The sequence below is a fragment of the Macaca fascicularis genome, chromosome 16 (genome assembly GCF_037993035.2).
Source record: "Macaca fascicularis isolate 582-1 chromosome 16, T2T-MFA8v1.1".
Classification (NCBI taxonomy): domain Eukaryota; kingdom Metazoa; phylum Chordata; class Mammalia; order Primates; family Cercopithecidae; genus Macaca; species Macaca fascicularis.
This window is the reverse complement of record NC_088390.1, coordinates 3,984,723-4,006,754: the sequence shown is the minus strand read 5'-3', so window position 1 is coordinate 4,006,754 and position 22,032 is coordinate 3,984,723. Positions and strand designations below refer to the sequence as shown.

The following is a 22,032-nucleotide window of genomic DNA, read 5'->3' as shown; positions in this document are numbered from 1 at the left end:
CAGCACAGCCAGTGAGCATGCTAGCCAGGAACCCCCTCCACTCACACATAAAACAGCATCTGCCCCAAGTCCCAACAGGGAGTGAGTGGGGAGGCTCCTGGCCCCAGCACCTCCTGTGAGCCCACCTTTGCAGGTGCCAGAGGTACCCAGAGTTCAGCTTCCTTGGGGGGCTTTTTCTTTTACGTCTTTTTTATTTTTTGAATAAAAATGTGCACAGTGCCAGCTTCAAGGTACAAAAGGTACACAGCAAAGTCTCCGACTCTTCCCAGCCACCCATTCCCAGTCCTCCCAGTTTCTTGCGTCTTCTTCCCAAGACAGTCCGTGCATACACACATCTGGAGCTGTGACCTTGTGATCTTTTCCCACACGGAAGCAGGAGGAGGAGAAGTGCTCTTTGTCCCTGCTTTGACCTTGACAGTCATTCTTGGAGCCGGTGCCAGGAAGGGCACGGTGGGGCTTCCTGGTGGCTGCGTGGGATTTCGGCGTGTGGCTTTTCTCTGAATTCTGGTGGACGCTTGTGGTGTTGGCAGCCTCTGTTATGACGCGCAGTATCGCAAGGAGTATTCTTGTTGCCACATCATGTCACGCACTTGTGAATATCACTGAAGGACGCATTCCTGGGGGTGCAACTGTGGGGTCTAAGTGGGTGTATATTTTCAGGGTCGTCAGCTGTCACTAAAGAGTTGGTTCTCTGTGCGGTTGTGCCGAGTGACCGGCTCGTTCTCCGCTGCCTTGCCAGTGCAGGGGAGGACCAGACGGTTTGATCTGTGCCAGTCTGGGGGAAGAGTCCTCTCGTAGGTTTGCTTGGCCTCTTTCTGTTGGTCACGTTGGGTGTCTTTTTGTATGGTAAGGAACCACCAGATGGGCTGGGCTGCCCATCTCCTCTGCTGGACTGGAGCCAAGGCAAGAGACCTGGCTCTGTTGGGCATGTCCTGCCTGTAGCTAAACTTCCTGGAGACCCCAGTGACATGGGAGTCGGGCAGATCCCAGGAGGTGTCCTGGGGTGGTCTCTGTTCAAGGGAGCTGGCGAGCCGGGCAGAAGCCTGCCTTCCTGGGCCACACGCGGCCCATCTGCATGAGCGCCTTGGCCCCAGGGCTGCCAGGTGGGACAGGTGGTCCAGATTTAGACTCCTGCCAGCGGCTTCTTGGCTCTGGCCTTATTTGCTGCCCTCAAATAAGTTCCAGGCCCTAGTTGGCGCTGAAACTCGGGCAACCCATATGCGTAGCCCACGGAAACCAGGCCAAGAGGAACGGAGTGTGTCGGGAGGAGGTAGCCATCCATCCGAGTGGCCCTGCTTGCTGGGTGGCCTTGGGCAGACCTGCCGCTTCCTGGACCTGCTGCTCCTCAGGACAGCACGGCTGGGACCCTGAGATCCCATAAGGGCCATGCAGGATCTGAGAGGGTGTGGTTTGCCTGCAGCCCTTTGGAAGCTCAACGTCTTTCATGCTTCACCCTAGTTTTCACTGGCCTCTGCTGGGCAGCCGGAGCCCCCCAGGAGCAGCATCAGGCCTGCCCAGCTGGGCCCCCTCACCCTCTTGCACCCTAAGGCAGGGCCTGTTTTTTCCCACAACACAGTCGGGCGAAGAGATGTTGGGCAAACCTTCATGTCCAGCTCCGGACAAGCCAGGGGTGCTGCCGGCCCCTCTGCAGAGCGGAGAGCTGCTTCCCAAGGCCCCGCAGCGGCCCCCGCAGAGCAAGGTCAGGTGTCCACTCCAGGTGGACCCCGGAGACACAGGCAGGGCCAGGTGGGCTGGGCGGGCCCTGCCTCGCCAGGGCCTCTCCCTGACTCTGCAAGTGACGATTTAATTGCTCTGTAAATTTACCTTTGAGGAAGACCTGGTGAGTGCTTGCCTCTCCCGGCTGCAACTGACATTTAGAAGCTGAAATACCAGTTTCCAATGAAGGAAGGAGTAGAAGGGGGATGAGGGGAGCAGGGGGTGTGGAGCCGGGGGGCAGCCCGGGGCATCGCTTGCCCCCCTTCTCCCTGGCTCTGGACTATGGGCTCACACCACGGAGCAACAGAGTAAACAGTGATTGTAAGGACTCAGCATAAACACAGGGATGACTCAGTCCCGCCCCGCCCTGGAAGTGTTCCAGTGTGGCGGGGGGATACTGGCGACTGTTCAGAGAAGGGCACATCGATGAGGTAGGGGAGGGGCTTCCGGGAAAGGGGGTTTGGATGAGGAGATGGGATGCTGCTGTGCATAGAAGGAATGGCACAAGTGAAATGTGGGAGGAGGAAGGCCGGTGGCTAGCATCTTGGGATCTCAGCACTTTGGGAGGCCGAGGTGGGCGGATCACTTGAGGTCAGGAGTTCGAAACCAGCCTGGTCAACATAGTGAAACCTCATCTCTACTAAAAATAAAAATAAAAAATTAGCCTGGCGTGGTGGCAGGTGCCTGTAATCCCAGCTACTTGGGAGGCCGAGGCGGGAGAATCACTTGAACCCAGGAGGCAGAGGTTACAGTGAGCCGAGATTGCGCCAGCCTGGCAACAGAATGAGACTCCGTGTGGGAAAACAAAAACAAAAACAAAAAAACCCCTATATATATATATATATAAACCTATATATATATATAAAACCTATATATATATATAAAACCTATATATATATATATATATGAGGAGGAGAAGGTTTGGCAAAATGGGGTTATCAACACATCATGCTGGACCCCATAAATGTATACAATTATGATTTGTGAATTACAAATAAACTAAAAAACAGGGGTGGTTGGCCGGGCGCGGTGGCTCAAGCCTGTAATCCCAGCACTTTGGGAGGCCGAGGCGGGCGGATCACAAGGTCAGGAGATCGAGACCACAGTGAAACCCCGTCTCTACTAAAAATACAAAAAATTAGCCGGGCGCGGTGGCGGGCGCCTGTAGTCCCAGCTACTCAGGAGGCTGAGGCAGGAGAATGGCGGGAACCCGGGAGGCGGAGCTTGCAGTGAGCTGAGATCGCGCCACTGCACTCCAGCCTGGGCAACAGCGTGAGACTCCGTCTCAAAAAAAAAAAAAAAAAAAAACCAGGGGTGGCGATCCTGAGGCTTGGCTAACGGAGGGACAGATGTACATCCGGGATACAGACATGATCCTGGAAGGGCAGGTGGGGGCAGATCCAGGAAGGCCCTGAAGGCCATGCTAAGATTGGTCTTTATTCTGTAGGCCAAAGACAGCCACTGAAGCTGTATGAGCAGGACAGGCAGGTCAGTCATTCGTCACATATGTTTACTGAGTTATGCTCCAGGAGCTGCTCTGGGTGCTGGAGACGCTGCACTTAACAAAATCTTGCTGCCCGGCCGGGCGCGGTGGCTCAAGCCTGTAATCCCACCACTTTGGGAGGCCGAGACGGGTGGATCACGAGGTCAGGAGATCGAGACCATCCTGGCCTACACGGTGAAACCCCATCTCTACTAAAAAATACAAAAAACTAGCCGGGCGAGGTGGCGGGCGCCTGTAGTCCCAACTACTCGGGAGGCTGAGGCAGGAGAATGGCGTAAACCCGGGAGGCGGAGCTTGCAGTGAGCTGAGATCCGGCCACTGCACTCCAGCCTGGGCAACAGAGTGAGACTCTGTCTCAAAAAAAAAAAAAAAAAAAAAAATCTTGGTACCCTAGAGCTTATATTCTAGCAAGTGATCATGGCTGGAGCGTGTTCACTGTGTGCTCTGCATTCCACGTGCTTCATGCATGCTGTTCAATCTTCCCAGCATCCTTGTGAGGTACTTACCATTATCACCCTCTTTTTGCAGATGGAGAAACAGACGCAGGGGATGAGGTAACTGGCCTGTGGCCACGGAAGTATTGTGAGATAGAGCAGGATTTGAACTTGAGCCCTCTGTACCAGATTCCTTGATCTAAGCCACAAAGCTTCTCTGATCACCTCCCTTTTGTCCCAGGACCGCAGGCTGACTCCCAGGCCTGCACGCGGGGCCTCCGTGAACACAGGCCCTCTCAGCCTGGCAACATGGGCCAGGCAGGGCTCACCGTGGCAGAGGCTCAGAAGAGAATAGTGGCCAGCCCCACTGTGGCTCTCAGAGGGAGCGGCACCCCCCCCCCAGTCCTGTCTCTGCCCCCTGCAGCCCAGCGGATGGCCGTGAGAGTGGGCAGAGCCAGGGCACTCTCTCATTTAACAGATGGGACAGCTGGCACTGCGAGAGGCCCAAGGCCGCCATTTCAAGGGGAACTGTCTCAGACCCCAACATGCAGCCTCGGAGAGAGCAAGGAAGGAGCCAGCATCTTCCAGGAACGCCTGGAGTGGGGCATCTCCCAGCCCTGGGCTCCCTCCATCACCCTGGGGCTCACTCATGCAAGGGGAGAATTGGGTCCTTCAGGGTTGAATTTAGAAGCAGACCAGGCCTGAGCAGGCAGAGCCTCGCAGGCCCCTAAAACCCCATGAGGGAGGCCAGCAGCGTCTTTTGGACAGGAGGATTTGTCCAAAAATCCTGGGTTCTCTACAGAGGGGCACACCGACTGGTGGGATGAGGACATCCAGCCCAGCAACCAGGACATGGGACACCAAGGTTTTCAGATGACCTTGGGTGGGTGGTAAAGAGCGTGGAGGAGGGAAGGCAGGACAGCCTAAGAATTAGCTCAGGAGGCCCACAACAGGGCATCGAGAGCCAGACTGCCTGAGCTCAAAACCCTTCCCGGCCTCCCCCGCTGTGTGACAGAGAACTAGTCACTCAACCTCTCTGTTGTGTACTCTGTAAAATGGGTATAACAATGGCATCTTCCTTCCCAGCTTGTTTGAGGATCATGAGAATAAGGCACACAGGGAATTAGCAGCACGTCTGGCGCACACCACCAGCTGCTGCTGCTATGACCTCTGCTAAGCACCTCACGTGCTTAGCTCGGTCCCCAGCGTCTTCCCATTTGTTCTCTGCAGATAATGCGGGAAGGCACCTGGGGCATTGCTTGGCAGGTGCTTGGTAAATGTGGCTGTTAATAGTAATGATGATGACGATCATCACAGCAGGCCTTCAAGGTGGGTGTGCGTAGTCCACCTCCCAAATGAGGCTCAAGGCCCCACAAGGAGCCGGCTGTGCTCGGGGCAGGTCAGGCCTCCCTCCTCAGCGGGGTGGGGTGAGAGGGAGCTTTGCGGAGGAAGCCAGGTCTGGGCGGAGGGGTTTATCAGTCAGGTTTAGCTTGGTTACTGCAGCCATCGCCTCGGAATCTCGGCACCTTGAAGGAGCGGAGGCTCCTTTCTCACGCCTGCTGAGTGCTGGCAGCAGACTGGTCATCGGGGGCTCTGTGCCTTCCTCACTCTGTGACCCCGATCGATGGAGCAGACACCATCTCACAGGCTGCTGGCTGCTGTAGGAGAGTGTCAAAGAGCTCCAACCACTTGGCTATTTACATTTAAATGCATGAAAATTAAAGTAAAATTTGAAATTAGTCACAGTCCAGGGGCGCACCAGCTGCCTGTGGCTAGTGGCTCCGGTCCTGGCCAGCACAGATGGAGGATACTTCTGCTATCACAGGACATTCTACTGGACAGTGACCTCCTAGAAAGCCCCCCACCAAAAGTCAATGCTCCAACCTGGCAGGAATACACATCCTTCTTCTCAAAAGTCACACGGGGGCCGGGAAGTGCCTTCCTACTATGCCCACAAGGTGGGGAGGACCAGAAATATTTGGGGAACAGCATCATGAGCACCAAAGAGTGGGTCCTGGGTCAGGGTGGGTCAGAGAGCAGAAGGGGAGATGACCCAGGTCGACAGGTAGAGAAAGGAGAACTGAGCCGGGCGCGGTGGCTCACACCTGTAATCCCGGCACTTTGGAAGGCCAAGGTGGGTGGATCACCTGAGGTCGGGAGTTTGAGACCAGGCTGGCCAACATGGTGAAACCCCGCCTCTACTGAAAATACAAAAATTAGCTGGGCGTGGTGGCGGGCACCTGTAATTCCAGCTACCCGGGAGGCTGAGGCAGGAAAATAGCTTGAACCTGGGAGGCGGAGCTTGCAGTGAGCTGAGATCGCACCACCTCACTTCAGCCTGGGCGACAGAGCAAGACTGCGTCCAAAAAAAAAAAGAGAGAGAAAGGAGAACTTTAAGAGACCAGCCGAGGCAGGCAGGAGGCATCATGGGGACCTCTGTGAGGAAGTACAGGGACCGGAGCTGGCACGTGTACCCCACGACACGCTTCCCAACCCCAGGCCTCGCCCTTGCCCAGAACAAAGAAAGGTGAGGGTTACAGGCATCTCCCGGGTAGCGCCCGGCACAAGCCTACCGTGCACACTGTGAGGTTAGCACTGTCCTGATTTGAGGCTGGAGCATGGCTGGGGTGTCCTCTAAAGCACACTACTCCACTGGAGAATTGGCCCAGAAACCAGGCCTGGCCCGCCCCCCGCCTTTCCTGTTCGCCTCAGCTAAATAGATCAGAAGGAAAAAGTCTGTTTGATTTTAATCTCGACGCAGGACACTGGAGATTACATTTTCCACGGAAAATGTCAGCCACTGCCGAAAATAGGACTTTGGAGAAAATGCTAGAAAGTGTATTTTTAGGCTATATATTTTCCTCCTGGATTCCTGCAGTCCACTGGGCTGCTTGATATTCCCCAGGGTTCAGCTGCCAGGTGCAGATCCTAAAGCTTCCAAACAGGTGGTCCGGGGAGAGGGCTCCCATAGGAAAGAAATGCCTGCAGGCCAAAAACAGGTGGACCGACGCGAGGCCCTGTTTCCAGTGTCAGGAAGGAGGTGGAAGAGAGCCAGCCAGGGCCGGGGCCTCAGATTCTGCACGGCTAACGAGCTTCGGGGAGATGCCGCAGATGTCCGGAGACGTCCTATGAGTGGCAAGGGACAAGAGAAGGCAGGGCTCGGTTAGACTGTGGCCTGGGAAGGGGGAGCTTCTCCAAGCCCATCCTCCAGAGCCCGGCTCCCGCTCCTCTCTTCCCCACACAGACCCACTCACTCATTGTGTGGCTTTGCTCAAGCCACGCCTCCACCGTGATCCTTCAAGCCCTGGTCTGTGAAGTGGAGGGGCTGGAACTCTCTGCAGCCTCCCCTTTAGGCTGCAGGAATGATTCAACGACGTCAGGGGCCTGAGTCACCCAGCTCTGTCTGATATGAAAGGTGCTTCGGGAAATGTTGGAGATAAAAATCAGCACCTAGGCTGGGGCGCGGTGGCTCACGCCTGTCATCCCAGCACTTTGGGAGGCCGAGGTGGGCAGATCACAAAGGTAGGAGTTCGAGACCACCTGGCCAACACAGTGAAACCCCGTTTCTACTAAAAATACAAAAATCAGCCGGGAGTGGTGCTGCGTGCCTGTAATCCCAGCTACTCGGGAGGCTGAGGCAGGAGAATTGCTTGAACCTGGGAGGTGGGGGTTGCAGTGAGCCGAGATCGCACCACTGTGCTCCAGCCTGGACGACAGAGCGAGACTCTGTCTCAAAAAAAAAAAGCACCTAAAGTGAGGCGGGTGCTGTTGGAGTTTGGAAACAATGTTCTTCACCATGTTGTGTTGGGGGGTGGGGGAAACTGGGTATGTGGGGTGGGGCTGGGAGGTCTTCACTGAACTCACCTGGAGTGCAGGGCCTGGGGGGACTGCACTGTGGGAGGGATCCTAACTGCGGGGTGCTGGCTGCTAGGGTCCTGTCCAGGGGGAGCCCCGCTGTGCGGTGGGGCTCAGCAGGCCGGCCCAGCTGCAGACCTTGTCCAGCTGGTCGCAGGGGAGCAGGGATGTCAGGCCTGGTGAGCGGAAGACGCCTGAGCCGGTGTTCTCCGTTTGAGGGAGGGGCTGCCTTGCTGCGGGGGTGGGAGATGCTCAACAGGACTATGCGGCCATCTAAGGAAGGGCTATGCAGGGGAGCCGTGAGAATAGCCCGCTCTCTGTGTGACCTGGGTGGGGGAAGTGTCTCTTTTCTAGGCCTCAGTTTCCCCTCTGTGAAATGGGGCAGGGAGGGGCTGGAAGGACCCTCTTGGCTCCGATCTCATCCCAAGATGAGCCAAGTCACCCTAGATCTTCCTCAATCTGAGTGGGGGGAGGGTAGAGGGGTGGAAGCATTTGGGTCCAAACCATTTATCCTGTGACCTCAGAGCCCTGGGGGATACATCCAGTCCGTGGTGGGGGTCTGGGCGGGCACGGTGGGCAGGCGCTGCCAGATTGCCCCGAGGCCCCCTGCGTGACCCACTCCTCTTTTGTCTCCTCATGGCTCCCGTGGCTGCCTGGATCCTGCAGAGCTCCCGACTGAGGAAGGTGAGGCTGGCACCGTGATGGACCGCTAGGCCGCGGAACAGCATCCCTGGGTCCTTCACCGTCAGGTCGTGACTTCCCTCTCCCCGCTGAGTGAGGCCTTGCTGAGCTCCCCAGGATCACCCACCTAAGCCTCTCAGGGATCTGGGTCCTCCCTCTTCCGAGTGCAGGGAGAGAATGGGAGGTTTCCGGGGCCATCCTAGCTCCAAGTGGGAAGGGTCAGTGGTGGGGGCCCAGCCTCACGCATGACTCCTGTTCCCAGGGAAGTCCCTGTGGGAGCTGGTGCTGGAACAGTTTGAGGACCTCCTGGTGCGCATCCTGCTGCTGGCCGCCCTTGTCTCCTTTGTAAGTGGGGCCCTGCCTGCCATCCTGTGGGAGTGGGTAACCCTGGAAGGAGAGCCAGGCTGGGCAGTGCTCTGAGGCCCTGGAGCCTGGCCTTGTTCTCCACACCCTGGGCCTGCTCTCTGGCCTTCCCTGGCCCTGCCCTGCTCAGACTTCAGCTTCCCTTGCCTGAACCCTCATGGCCCCTATACTGGGCCCCCAGTTTCCACCTGACCCCTCTAATCCATCTTATCCTCTGGCTCTCAGCGAGCTCTCCAGCTCACATCCGCCCCCTGCCCCGCCGTGCTGTAGCCTAGGCTGTCTCTACTTCAGCACTACTGACAGTTTAGACCAGATCATTCTTTGTTGGCGGCGGGGGGGAGCTTCCCACTGTAGGGTGTTTAGCAGCATCCCTGGACCCTACCCACCAGATGCCAGTAGCACCTCCCAGCTGTGACCGTCAAAAAGGTCTTTAGACAGCCAGGCCTAACATCTCATGACTGAAATCCCAGCACTGTGGGATGCCGAGGCAGTAAAATCACTTGAGCCCGGGAGTTTGAGACCAGCCTGGGCAACATAGGGAGAATCTGTCTCTACAAAACATACAAAAAAAATTTAGCCGGGTGTGGTGGTGCAGGCCTATAGTCCCAGCCACTCTGGACACTGAGGCAGGAGAATCGCTTGGGCCCGGGAGGCCGGAGCTGCAGTGAGCCGTGATCACACCACTGCATTCCAGCCTGTGCAACAGAGCAAGACCCTGTCTCAAAAAAATAAAAATGTCTTCAGACATTGCCAAATGCCCCTGGGGGGCACATTGCCCCTGCCTGAGTGCTGCTACCGGAGCCCCTTTCATGGGTCCTAGTGCCCCCCACAAGGACTCTGGGGTCTGAACCTCCTGCAGCCTCCTCTTGGCTGCTTCTCCTTGCTCTTCCTCCATTCCCAGTGATACTTTGCTGCCTAATGGGTTTTGGATGCATGCATCAGAATCACCTGGGCTTGGCTGGCTGCGGTGGCTCACACCTGTAATCCTAGCACTTTGGGAGGCCGAGGCGGGTGAGCTCAGGAATTCAGCCTGGGCAACATGGTGAAACCCCGTCTCTACTAAAATATAAAAAGATTAGCCAGGCATAGTGGTGGACGCCTATAATCCTATCTACCCAGGAGGCTGAGGCACAAGAATTGCTTGAACCTGGGAAGCAAAGGTTGCGGTAAGCCAAGATCGAGCCACTGCACTCCAGCCTGGGCAACAGAGCAAGACTCTGTCTCAAAAGAATCCGTAGGCTTGCTGACACACAGATGACTGGGCCCCACCCCAGAATTTGTGACTCAGGAGGTCTGGGAGAGGCCCTGAGATCAACATTTCTTACAAGTTCCCAGCCGCTGCCGCTGCTGGTGTGGGGACTACACTGAGATGCTCTGCTCCAGGCAGACAGTAAGGCCTGGGCAGGCACCCGTCCCACTGCCCCACAGCCTTGAAGGTTGGCCTGGGTGGGGTGGTCACTCCTGTGGGGTGGGCATCCTATGCCAAGGCCTTCTCAGAGGAGTGGCCCTCTCCAAGCCAAGGGCTCCCCAGTGCTATCTCCCCAAAGCAGGGGAGCAGACAGGAGATCCGGGGTGCCAAAGAAAAGAAGAGCAGATCTTGGCCAGCAGCAGGGCCTGAGCTCACCAGCTGTGATCTTGCAGGTCCTGGCCTGGTTCGAGGAGGGCGAGGAGACCACGACCGCCTTCGTGGAGCCCCTGGTCATCATGCTGATCCTCGTGGCCAATGCCATTGTGGGCGTGTGGCAGGTGGGAGGCACTGGGGGTGGGACCGGGCCGGGGGTCTCCCAGCCACTAGGAGTGCCCTCCACCTGCTGCTGGCGTCCTGCAGACCCTTCTGCTTCCAGCTCCATCGCAGGCCCCAGGGGAGTGACTCCAAGGGGGCGGCCTGCTGGGGGCAACAGGGCAGACCAACTGCCTGCCTTCTGTTCTGCAGGAACGCAACGCCGAGAGTGCCATCGAGGCCCTGAAGGAGTATGAGCCTGAGATGGGCAAGGTGATCCGCTCGGACCGCAAGGGCGTGCAGAGGATCCGTGCCCGGGACATCGTCCCAGGGGACATTGTAGAAGTGGCGGGTATGCCAGGGGGCTCCTCTTTTTATTTTATTTTATTTTATTTTTGAGATGGAGTCCTGCCCTGTTGCCCAGACTGGAGTGCAGTGGCGCAATCTCGGTTCACTGCAACCTCCCGCCTCCCAGGTTCAAGCAGTCCTCCTGCCTCAGCCTCCCATAGGGGCCTCCTTCTTTTATTATATGGGCCTGGGAGCCCCATCCCTCTCTGTGCCTCCATCATTCTGGCTGTATGCACAGAGAGGGTGGCTGTCGGATCCCTCCAAAGCCCTTTGGCCAAAACCCTGTTGGACAGATGAGACTGTGGGCCAGAGGGACAGGGGTCCACCAGAGCGATCACAGCTCAGGCACTCGACGCCCAGCCCCAGCCTTGGGTCCTAGGAACCCTTCTGGCTTTTCCCAGCTGGTGGTGCCCAAAGCCACTCTCAGCCAAGTCATTCTCCCCGCACAGTGGGGGACAAAGTGCCTGCTGATCTCCGCCTCATCGAGATCAAGTCCACCACACTGCGAGTGGACCAGTCCATCCTGACGGGTGAGGCCCCCCCCGCCGGGAGGCCGGGACCTAGTGGACCGGGACCACGGGATGGGACCACGGGATGGGGCCACGGGATGGGACCACGGGATGGGACCACGGGGTGGGGCCACGGGATGGGTGTGTCTTCATGTGGGGCTTCTCATCTCTGATTCCATGACCAGGTGAATCTGTGTCCGTGACCAAGCACACAGAGGCCATCTCAGACCCCAGAGCTGTGAACCAGGACAAGAAGAACATGCTGTTTTCTGTAAGTCCCTCAAATGTCTGAGGCCTTTGCCCAGACAATGATAAAAATAACAACATTAAGATTATTATCATGCCTGTAATCCCAGCACTTTGGGAGGCTGAGGTAGGTGGATCACTTGAGGTCAGGAGTTCGAGACCAGCCTGGCCAACATGGCGAAGCCCTGTCTCTACTAAAAATACAAAAAGGTAGCTGGGTGTGGTGATGCGTGCCTGTAATCCCAGCAACTTGGGAGGCCGAGGCAGGAGAATCGCTTGAACCCGGGAGGTGGAGGTTGCGGTGAGCCAAGATCACGCCACTGCACTCTAGCCTGGGTGACAAGAGCAAAAACTCTGTATCAAAAAAAAAAAAAAAAAAGATTTGTTTTTTCTGGCCCTGTTGCCCAGGCTGGAATGCAGTGGTACAATCTCGGGTCACTGCAACCCCCACCCCCCAGGTTCAAGCTACTCTTGTGCCTCAGCTTCCCAAGTAGCTGGGACTACAGGCACCTGCCACCACACCTGGCTAATTTTTGTATTTTTAGTAGCAACAGGGTTTCACCATGTTCACCAGGCTGGTCTCAAACTCCTGACCTCAAGTGATCCGCCCGCCTTGGCCTCCCAAAGTGCTAGGATTACAGGCATGAGCCACTGCACCCGGCCCAACATTAAGATTAATCAACTAAAGTCCTATGGGGAAGAACCTCATCAATTCTTGACAATACATGCAAATTTATAGTAATAATAGCTCATGTTTACTGGGGGCTGTGTGCCTGGCACTGTTCTAAGCCCTTTACACATATTAGCTTATTTAATCTTTACACCAAATCTTTGAAATAAGTACTCTTGTTATGCTTGTTATCAATATTTTCCAGCAAGGAAACAAGCACAGAGAGATTAAGTAAGTTGCCGAAGGTCACACAGCCAGTGAGTGGCAGAGCTGGGACGAACTCAGACATCCTGGATTTCTGCTGGGAGACCTTGCCTTCTCCTGGAGAGGGGCAGAGACCCCCTGTAATCACTCAATAGAAATGCTCTAGTGGAAAGAGGTCTGCCAAAGTGGTGGAGGATGGTGGGCATAGTCCATTCTCCGATAGGAAAACTGACCCACAAGGCATGATGCCCGGCTCTTCTCAGGGAGAGCGATGGGTTCAGCTTTCGGGGGAGAGACCTGCCTCTGTGGCCTCAGAGAAAGTTAGCAAGTGATACTCACAGCTGCCCAGCAATAGCCTGAGGCCAGCAAGGAGCATTTGGGGCCACAAGGAAGGGTCAGGCCAGTCAGACAATGGCCCAGGCCACAAGTTATAAGGGGATAGAAGACTCCCTGGAAGGGAAGAGGAATGAAGAAAGTGAAACTCACCCATAATTTTTTTTTTTTGAGATGGAGTCTTGCTGTGTTGCCCAGGCTGGAGTGCAGTGGTGCAATCTTGGCTCACTGCAAGCTCCGCCTCCTGGGTTCACGCCATTCTCCTGCCTCAGCCTCCCAAGTAGCTGAGACTACAGGCACCCGCCACCACGCCCGGCTAATTTTTTTGTATTTTTAGTAGAGACGGGGTTTCACCGTGTTGGCCAGGATGGTCTCGATTTTCTGACCTTGTGATCCGCCCGTTTCTGCCTCCCAAAGTGCTGGAATTACAGGTGTGAGCCACCGTGCCCGGCCAACTTTTTTTTTTTTTTGAGACAGAGTCTCGCTCTGTCGCCCAGGCTGGAGTGCAGTGGCACAATCTCGGCTCACTGCAACCTCTGCCTCCCGGGTTCAAGCCATTCTTCTGCCTCAGCCTCCCAAGCAGCTGGGATTACAAGCACATCACATGCCACCATGCCTAGCTAATATTTGTATTTTAGTAGAGACAGGGTTTTACCATGTTGACCTGGCTGGTCTCTAACTCCTGACCTCAGGTGATCCACCCGCCTTGGCCTCCCAAAGTGCTGGGATTACAGGTGTGAGCCACCACGCCTAGCCCAGAACTCTTCTTGAGAGGGGCCTACCTAGCTGCATGGAAGCCTTGGACAGGCTTCTATTCCCTGGCACTTGCCTTGGCGTGGGGAGCAATGGTGACAGCCATTGCTCCAGTATCAGCAGCTGTCACTAAGAAGCTTTGGAGGGGCCGGGCATGGTAGCTCATGCCTATCATCCCAGCCCTTTGGGAGGCCAAGGCAGGAGGATCACTTGAGCTCAGGAGTTTGGGACTAGCCTGAGCAACATAGTGAGACCTCATTTCTCCTAAAATTCAAAATTAAACAAAAAAAAATTTCTGGCCGGGCGCGGTGGCTCACGCCTGTAATCCCAGCACTTTGGGAGGCAGAAACGGGCGGATCACGAGGTCAGGAGATCGAGACCATCCTGGCTAACACGGTGAAACCCCATCTCTACTAAAAATACAAAAAACTAGCCAGGCGAGGTGGCGGGCGCCTGTAGTCCCAGCTACTCAGGAGGCTGAGGCAGGAGAATGGCAGGAACCAGGGAAGCGGAGCTTGCAGTGAGCTGAGATCCGGCCACTGCACTCCAGCCTGGGCGGCAGAGCGAGACTCTGTCTCAAAAAAAAAAAAAAAAAAAAAAAAATTTCTAAAGTAATAATAAAAAGAAGCTTTGGAGGAAGGTTGTCTGGCTGGGCCCTGCATGTTGGGGACTAGAGCTGCATTGCTTAAGACATTGCTGGGGCCCGCCTTCTCGCCAGCCTCGACAGCACATGCTTTTGAAGGGGTACCGAGTTCTCAGCCTCCTCCGAAAAACTATCTGGGGCCTCTGCTGGATCACTTTACAGAAGAGGACACCAAGCCGCAAGGCTGGCTGTCCCTTATGCTAGGAATTGAGGATTTTACTGGAGCCTTGGAAATGGATGAGCTGAGGCTCAGGTTTTGTGGATTTTTCAGTAAATATTAATGGGCTGTTTATTGAGTTCGTAGTCGGCTGTGCTCCTGTGTGGCTATAGTGGTTGTTTATGAATCACATTTTGCGGGACGGATGCCTGTGCTGCGCTGGTCCATTATATTATCGGTATCAGCCCCCGTGCTTCCTCTGTGCCCGGCCCCATGCTAGGCACTGGGGATACGGCGATGAACCCAATCCCTGCCTTCCTAGAGCTGACACTGTCATGGGAAGGCAGCAGGGAGCCAATGCATACCTAGCTACAGAAGTCTAGAAGCACTAGCAACATGGAGAAAAAGAAAGCTGGGTAGAAGGAGAAGTGCCTTACTCCGGCTTGAGGGAGTCAGGGGTCCAGCTTGGCTGCTGAGCAGCTTTTTCCTTGTCTTTCCCTCGGCCAGGGCACCAATATCGCCTCGGGCAAAGCAGTGGGTGTGGCCGTGGCCACCGGCCTGCACACGGAGCTGGGCAAGATCCGGAGCCAGATGGCGGCGGTGGAGCCCGAGCGGACGCCGCTGCAGCGCAAGCTGGATGAGTTTGGGCGGCAGCTGTCCCATGCCATCTCTGTGATCTGCGTGGCCGTGTGGGTCATCAACATCGGACACTTCGCCGACCCGGCCCACGGTGGCTCCTGGCTGCGCGGCGCTGTCTACTACTTCAAGATCGCTGTGGCCCTGGCCGTGGCAGCCATCCCCGAGGGCCTCCCGGCCGTCATCACTACGTGCCTGGCACTGGGCACGAGGCGCATGGCACGCAAGAACGCCATCGTGAGAAGCCTGCCCTCCGTGGAGACCCTGGGCTGCACCTCGGTCATCTGCTCCGACAAGACGGGCACGCTCACCACCAATCAGATGTCTGTCTGCCGGGTGAGTGACGGCCAGCTTGATGTTGCTGTGCATCGCTAAGCGGGCTGGGCTACCTCTCTGGGTCTCTCCCCGACCTCCTTTTCAGTGAGGGATGGAGGAGAGAACCTGTGGGCTGCCCCTTGGCCCAGAGCAGGTCTAGGTTTTCATGAGATGACAGGGAGGCTATAGCAAATCATGCCTGGGTAGCCTCATGTCACTGAGGCCTGTGCGGCACTGTGGGGCCCTGGCCAGGTTGCTGACAGTCTGTTAACCTCAGTCTCCTCATCGGAAGCCTGGCTGTGTGAGGCCTGCTAGGTAAACGTAAAGGACAAAGGAGAGGCTCAAGCTCAGCCTTGGCGTAGGAATCAAGCTGGACCTGGACCCGGGTTCCATCCTGTCCCAGCATGGCTCTGTGCAGTCAACACCTGTCACCAGATAAGCCAGCTCCGGTAACCCGGGAAGGGCCGGGGCAGGAATTATTCATTCCCTGGCACTTGATCCCACATCCTGGGCCCACCCCCCACATGGCCAAGGGATTCTGGCTGAGACTTCAGCAGGTCCATGGGGCAGAAGGCTCCTCCTGGCCCAGCAGATGGGTGAGTGGGGAGATGGTGAAGGCTATGGATTCCCCACCCTTCCCAGGCCCCCAGTGCCTGTCTGTCACCGCTGTTTCCATATCTGCCCACTGGGCTTGGTAACCCAGGCTCTGTATTCTGAGACCCTAAGGCCTTCTAGGAGCCCATCAAAGGCTGCTTTTGGGGAGGGGTGCTAGCAACCTTTACTGTCCTGCTAAAAGCCCTCGTAGGATTTTATTTAAACAGAGTGTTTCTTGACTAAGAATGAGATTTTTTTTTTTTTTTTTTTTTTGAGGCAGACTCTCACTCTGTTGTCTAGGCTGGAGTGCAGTGGCATGATCTGAACTCACTGCAACCTCTGCCTCCCGGGTTCAAGTGATTCTCCTGCCTCAGCCTCCCAAGTAGCTGGGACTACAGGCATGTGCCACCACGCCCAGCTAATTTTTGTATTTTAGTAGAGATGGGGTTTCACCATGTTGGCCAGGCTGGTCTGTAACTCGTGACCTCAAGTGATCCACCTGCCTCAGCCTCCGAAAGTGCAGGGATTACAGCCCTGTGCCCTAATAAAGATTTTTTTTTTTTTTTTTTTTTTTTGAGATGGAGTCTCACTCTGTCGCCCAGGCTGGAGTGCAATGGCACGATCTTGGCTCACTGCAACCTCTGCCTTCTGGGTTCAAGCAATTCTTCTGCCTCAGCCTCCCAAGTAGCTGGGATTACAGGCACGCATCACCATGCCTGGCTAATTTTTGTATTTTTAGTACAGACGGGGTTTCACCATGTTGGCCAGGATGGTCTCAATCAAGCTTGACCTCGTGATCCACCTGCCTCATGTTCCACCCGCCTCGGTCTCCCAAAGTGCTGGGATTACAGGCGTGAGCCACCATGCCCAGCTAATAACAAACATTTTAAAAGTGCAGTGTGGGGGAGTTGTAGAGGCCTTACGTGCTGGATGCTGGGCTGTGCTTGCTTGGGTGACTATCCCCAGGAGTAGGGAGGAGAGTGGGAAGGAAAGGACACTTATGTATCTACTGGGCGCTGGGCTGGCCATTTGCTTGAGAATGTGCAGCAAGGCCATGTCCAGGAAGCGAGAACTGTCTCCCCAGCAGAGCTGGCTGAACAGACAAAGAAATAGGCATCCTGGGCCAGGTAAGCCCCCCTGTCCCTGAGGTGCACAGGTGGGGACTGGGTGACCCATCAGGCCCTGGGGCAGGGACTCACTCTCTGGGGACATCTCCCTTGAAGGCCAGGAACTCATTTCCTTGAAGGCAAAGGAGGGGGCGGTTCCCATGTTACTAGTGGAGACACTGAGGCTCAGCTACTTGGCCAGGGGTCACACAGTGAGATGGGTAAGGACTCAGGCTTTCTGCCTAGCTCAGGGCTCTCTCAAGCTGGCAGCTGCCCCCAGAGCATTGAAGAATCTGCCGTAAATCCCTCAGAAGTCCAGGACATTTGGACAAAGCGGAGCGGGACACACCTGGCAGAGCAGACAGTCCCTGCCTCAGCCTGGACCCTGTGTTCTATTTCCCTCCTGGTGGGGACGGACGGCCAGGCCGGTTTGGCTCTTGGTGGGGCAGGGGGCCTGCAGGACCCCACCCTGGGGTTGGGCTTTATTCAATCTGGCTGCCCAGGGAGGAGGGAGGCGACCCCGCCCGCCTAAGCACGCCCCTGCGCTCCCCAGATGTTCGTGGTAGCCGAGGCCGATGCGGGCTCCTGCCTTTTGCACGAGTTCACCATCTCGGGTACCACGTATACCCCCGAGGGCGAAGTGTGAGTGCGGGGCCAGGGGATTGGCGGGCGGGCGGCCTGGGGGCGGGGCCGAGGTGTCCGTGGGAGGCCCCTGGGGGCGGGGCCAGAAGACGGAGCCCCTCCCGGGGGCGGGGCCAGGGGCGGAGCCCCTCCCGGGGGCGGGGCCGAGGTCCTCGTGGTGACCGCCCCGGCTCCACAGGCGGCAGGGGAATCTGCCTGTGCGCTGTGGCCAGTTCGATGGGCTGGTGGAGCTGGCGACCATCTGCGCCCTGTGCAACGACTCGGCGCTGGATTACAATGAGGTGGGCCCCACCCCCTTTCATGACCTCCCTAGTATGCCGGCCACCAGGACAGACCCTTTTCCCAGCTTCAAAGCTCCCAGGGTTGGCAGCCCTTGCGCCCTGGAAGTGCCACACCCAGGGAGCACGGTTACCCCTGCCCACCGCTCTCTGCCGCCCCTCCCTTTCCTCAGACAGGCTTCAGAACCCTCCCCCAGAGCTCTTGGGCCGTGGGGGACTACCATGGAAGGGGCTGAAGGGCTGGGGAAACCTGTGGAGGAAAAAGATTTGGGGAACAGGACTAAGAAAACGTTTGAAGCAGAAGGCGCAGCCCACAAAAGGCCCACATTCAGTTAAAGCCTCCTGCGACTTAGGCATTGACTGCCGTTCACGTGGCTGGGGCAGTGGAATGGGCATGCAGCAGGCATCTGCCCAAGGGAAGGTCCTTGGCCAGACCCAGTCTGAGGCCAAGCTGAGGGCAGTAGAGCACCACCGAAGAGTTCTGAGCAGGACAGTGACATGGTCAGATGTGTGCATTTACAGAAGATCGCCGAGGCTTCCCTGTGGAGGACAGAGGAGAGGACTGAAGTCAGGGAGGCCTGTGTGGTCATTCAGGCTAGAGAGATGCGGGCGGAGCCCTGGCTGAAGCCTCGGGGAGAGGGGAGAAGGCACGGGTCAGAGAGATTTAGGAGCTGAAAATCCTGGGACTTGGTGACTGGTGAGGTGGAAGAGAGAGGGAGGAGGCCGGGGTGGCTCCTGGTGGCTCTGTTGGCTGGGGCTGCCACTGGAGTGGCAAATACAGAGAGCGGGAGGGGTGGTGGCCTGAGGGGCCCCCAGGGAACAAGGTTCAGCAGGCAGCTGGACATGTGGGCTTGGGGCTCAGCAAAGGGCCCCAGGGAGGGCAGGTGGGAGGGCGGGAGCAGGCCCAGACAGCAGAAACCGGTGAAGGAGGCTGACAGGAAGTGGACGGAGATGCAGGCGGAGGGCAGGGAAGGTGTGTGGCGATCAATGCCAGGGTGGGGGGCTGAATGTCAGTGTCAGACACCACCCCAACCGCAGGGCAGCCAGGCTCGGAAGGGCTCACAGACCTGTGTAAAGGAGATTACACAGAACTTCAGCAAAGGCAGCTTCGGGGCAAGGAGTGAGTGAGGCTGGGGGCACAGGCTGGAGGCTGCCTGCTCCTCACTCCCTATGCCCTGGGTCCTCGCCAGGCCAAGGGTGTGTACGAGAAGGTGGGAGAAGCCACGGAGACAGCTCTGACGTGCCTGGTGGAGAAGATGAACGTGTTTGACACCGACCTGCAGGCCCTGTCCCGGGTGGAGCGAGCTGGCGCCTGTAACGCGGTGAGCAGGGCTGGGGGCTCAGGCCTCCAGCTGCATGGCTGGGGTTTCTGGGACATCTGGAGAAGGCAGAGAGGACAGTGAAGTCTTTTTTCTTTCTTTTTTTCTTGAGACAGAGTCTTGTTCTGTCGCCCAGGCTGGAGTACAGTGGTGCAGTCCTGGCTCACTGCAACCTCCGCCTCCCGGGTTCAAGTGATTCTTGTGCCTCAATCTCCCGGCGTGTGCCACTGCACCCGGCTAATTTTTGCATTTTTTAGTAGACAGGATTTCACCATGTTGTCCGGGCTAGTCTCAAACTCCCGACCTCAGGTGATCCGCCCACCTCGGCCTTGCAGTGTGCTGGGATTGGGATTACAGGCGTGAGCCACCGCTCCCGGCTGACAGTGAAGACAGACTTGGAGAAAAGCGGGGAGAAGGCTGAGTGCGGACAAGGGTTTGGAGTTAGTCTGCACACAGCATGGTCAGGAAATGGCAGCGTATTGCCATTTCTGGGGCTGGAGAGGGAAAGGGAGGCCTTGAATGGCAGGGTCAGAGGAGCACAGATGTTACCCCACACAAAGCAAGAGTCTCTTTTGGGGACAAGCAGCTGGTGGGAAGGCAGGCGAGAGTCGCTGGCTCTGTCCTTCACGCCCTGACCTGCCTGGACCCCGCAGGTCATCAAGCAGCTGATGCGGAAAGAGTTCACCCTGGAGTTCTCCCGAGACCGGAAGTCCATGTCTGTCTACTGCACGCCCACCCGCCCCCACCCTGCCGGCCAGGGCAGCAAGATGTTTGTGAAGGTGGGGGCCTGTCTGGCCTGGGCCCCTGCGCACCCTGGGGCACCTGGTCATCCACGCTCCTCTGTGAGCCCCAGTCTCCCCGTGTGAATGACAGGGTTGGGTTAGAAGTTCTCAGGAGCCCCTTTTGCCCCTAACCGGTGATGTGGGGGTGGTTGGTGCCACCCTTGGTGCTCCGTGTTTCGGAAACTGAGTCCCAGGGAGGGAAAGGAATCAACTCCCGTGCAGACCACTGTCTACAGCGTCTCCATTGCTGCTCCCAAACCTGGAGGGGGAAATACAGCTCTAGCTACACCCTGCAAGGAAGGTTTAAACCCCTTTTGAAATGAAAAGGCTTCTGTACTGAGAGCTTCGGCCGCTTGGAAAAGTTAGTGTCCGGGTGACCTTTTAGGAGCAGGAGAAGCCATTGAAGGAGCTTTAGAGACTGTTTCTAGGCCCGGGGTGAGGTCGGAGGTGAGACCTGAGGCCACTGAGGGGCCTGTCACCCCTGGGCCCCCTTCCCAGGGCTATGCCTGCCACACCCTGTGCGTGGCTCTATTTCTGGTCCCCAGGCAGGGTTCAGCCTGCCTCCCTGCTGCTAAGGCCCCTAACAAATTGGAACCCGAGTAGCACCAGGGAGGCAGGGCCTGCAGGAGATGCCGTTCCCACCCCTGCCTGCAAAACATAGCAGTGCCCGGGTCGGCTGTGGGCTGGTGGGGGAAGGGCATCGCTAGGTGTGTGGCTGCCCCCACCCCAGCACTCCCCCCATTCCCTTTAGATTGTCTCACAGGGGGACCCACTTGGTTCTTACTCTGAACTTTCAAAGAATGGATTCTGGTCCCTGCCTTGTGTGTGTACCCTTGGGTGGCCTTTCCCCTTATCTTAGTCTCCGTTTCCTGAGTTTGGGCAGGAGGGAGGGGAGGGGTCCTGACTGACAAGTTGCCTCCTCTCCCTCTCCCTGCCTCGCAGGGGGCCCCTGAGAGTGTGATCGAGCGCTGTAGCTCAGTCCGCGTGGGGAGCCACACAGCACCCCTGACCCCCGCCTCCAGGGAGCAGATCCTGGCAAAGATCCGGGATTGGGGCTCAGGCTCAGACACGCTGCGCTGCCTGGCACTGGCGACCCGGGACGTGCCCCCGAGGAAGGAGGACATGGAGCTGGACGACTGCAGCAAGTTTGTGCAGTATGAGGTGGGTGCGGGAGCCGACTCTCCCCGCAGTACGGGGCGGGTGCGGGAGCCGAGTCTCCCTGCAGCAGCTGGGCTGGTGGTAGGTCAGGGATGGTCTCAGGCACCGCTTGAATCTGCCCCCTCCCTACAGACGGACCTGACCTTCGTGGGCTGCGTGGGCATGCTGGACCCGCCGCGGCCTGAGGTGGCTGCCTGCATCACACGCTGCCACCAGGCGGGCATCCGCGTGGTCATGATCACGGGCGATAACAAAGGCACTGCCGTGGCCATCTGCCGCAGGCTTGGCATCTTTGGGGACACGGAAGACGTGGCGGGCAAGGCCTACACAGGCCGCGAGTTTGATGACCTCAGCCCCGAGCAGCAGCGCCATGCCTGCCGCACCGCCCGCTGCTTTGCCCGCGTGGAGCCCGCACACAAGTCCCGCATCGTGGAGAACCTGCAGTCCTTTAACGAGATCACTGCCATGGTGAGGCCACAGCCTGGAGCCCCAGGAGTGGGTGATGAGCGGGGCCACAGGGCGTGGAAAGAAGCAAGCCGGGCAACTCTCCCCTCTGCCTCCTTCTTACCTTCTCTAACATCTTATTACCAAAAAATTCAAATACAAAGAGAAATTTAAATAATGTTATTCTGGGCCAGGCGCGGTGGCTCACGCCTGTAATCTCAGCACTTTGGAGGCTGAGGTGGGCAGATCACTTGAGGTCAGGAGTTCGAGACCAGCCTCACCAACATGAGGAAGCCCCGTCTCTACTAAAAGTACAAAAATTCGTCGGGCCTGGTGGCACATGCCTGTAATCACAGCTACTCGGGAGGCTGAGGCAGGAGAATTGCTTGAACCCGGGAGGCAGAGGTTGCAGTGAGCCGAGATCGCGCCACTGCACTCCAGCCTGGGTGACAGAGTGAGACTCCATCTGAAAATAATAATAATAATTTTATTCTGAACACCTACATATCTGTCATCTAGATTCTACAACTAACATTTTATTGTATTTGCTTTATCACATATCTGTCCATCCAGCCATTCTTTGCCCATCCCTAGCCTATCCTTTCTTTTTTCTTTTTTTTTT

The 22,032-nt window shown here is 57.0% G+C and overlaps 1 protein-coding gene across 11 annotated transcripts in view; it reads left to right on the top strand.

The window, feature by feature from the left end:
• Positions 1-22,032, top strand: part of ATP2A3 (ATPase sarcoplasmic/endoplasmic reticulum Ca2+ transporting 3) — a 38,230-nt gene that overhangs the window by 2,977 nt on the left and 13,221 nt on the right. For 9 of the 11 annotated variants that reach the window (XR_012425141.1, XR_012425139.1, XR_012425140.1 and 6 more), the window contains exons 2-14: positions 8,176-8,193; positions 8,453-8,535; positions 10,195-10,299; positions 10,487-10,625; positions 11,071-11,151; positions 11,316-11,401; positions 14,644-15,108; positions 17,341-17,429; positions 17,608-17,710; positions 18,898-19,029; positions 19,680-19,805; positions 20,751-20,969; positions 21,099-21,434. Coding sequence is in view for 7 of the 11 variants with exons in the window: in XM_005582547.5 (XP_005582604.3) it covers positions 8,176-8,193; positions 8,453-8,535; positions 10,195-10,299; positions 10,487-10,625; positions 11,071-11,151; positions 11,316-11,401; positions 14,644-15,108; positions 17,341-17,429; positions 17,608-17,710; positions 18,898-19,029; positions 19,680-19,805; positions 20,751-20,969; positions 21,099-21,434 (1,982 nt within the window). In the remaining 4 variants the exon portion in view is untranslated. Of the gene's footprint in view, positions 1-8,175; positions 8,194-8,452; positions 8,536-10,194; positions 10,300-10,486; positions 10,626-11,070; positions 11,152-11,315; positions 11,402-14,643; positions 15,109-16,634; positions 16,809-17,340; positions 17,430-17,607; positions 17,711-18,897; positions 19,030-19,679; positions 19,806-20,750; positions 20,970-21,098; positions 21,435-22,032 lie in introns of those variants that run through there. The other 2 variants (XM_074018264.1, XM_074018263.1) reach the window with 2 other exon arrangements.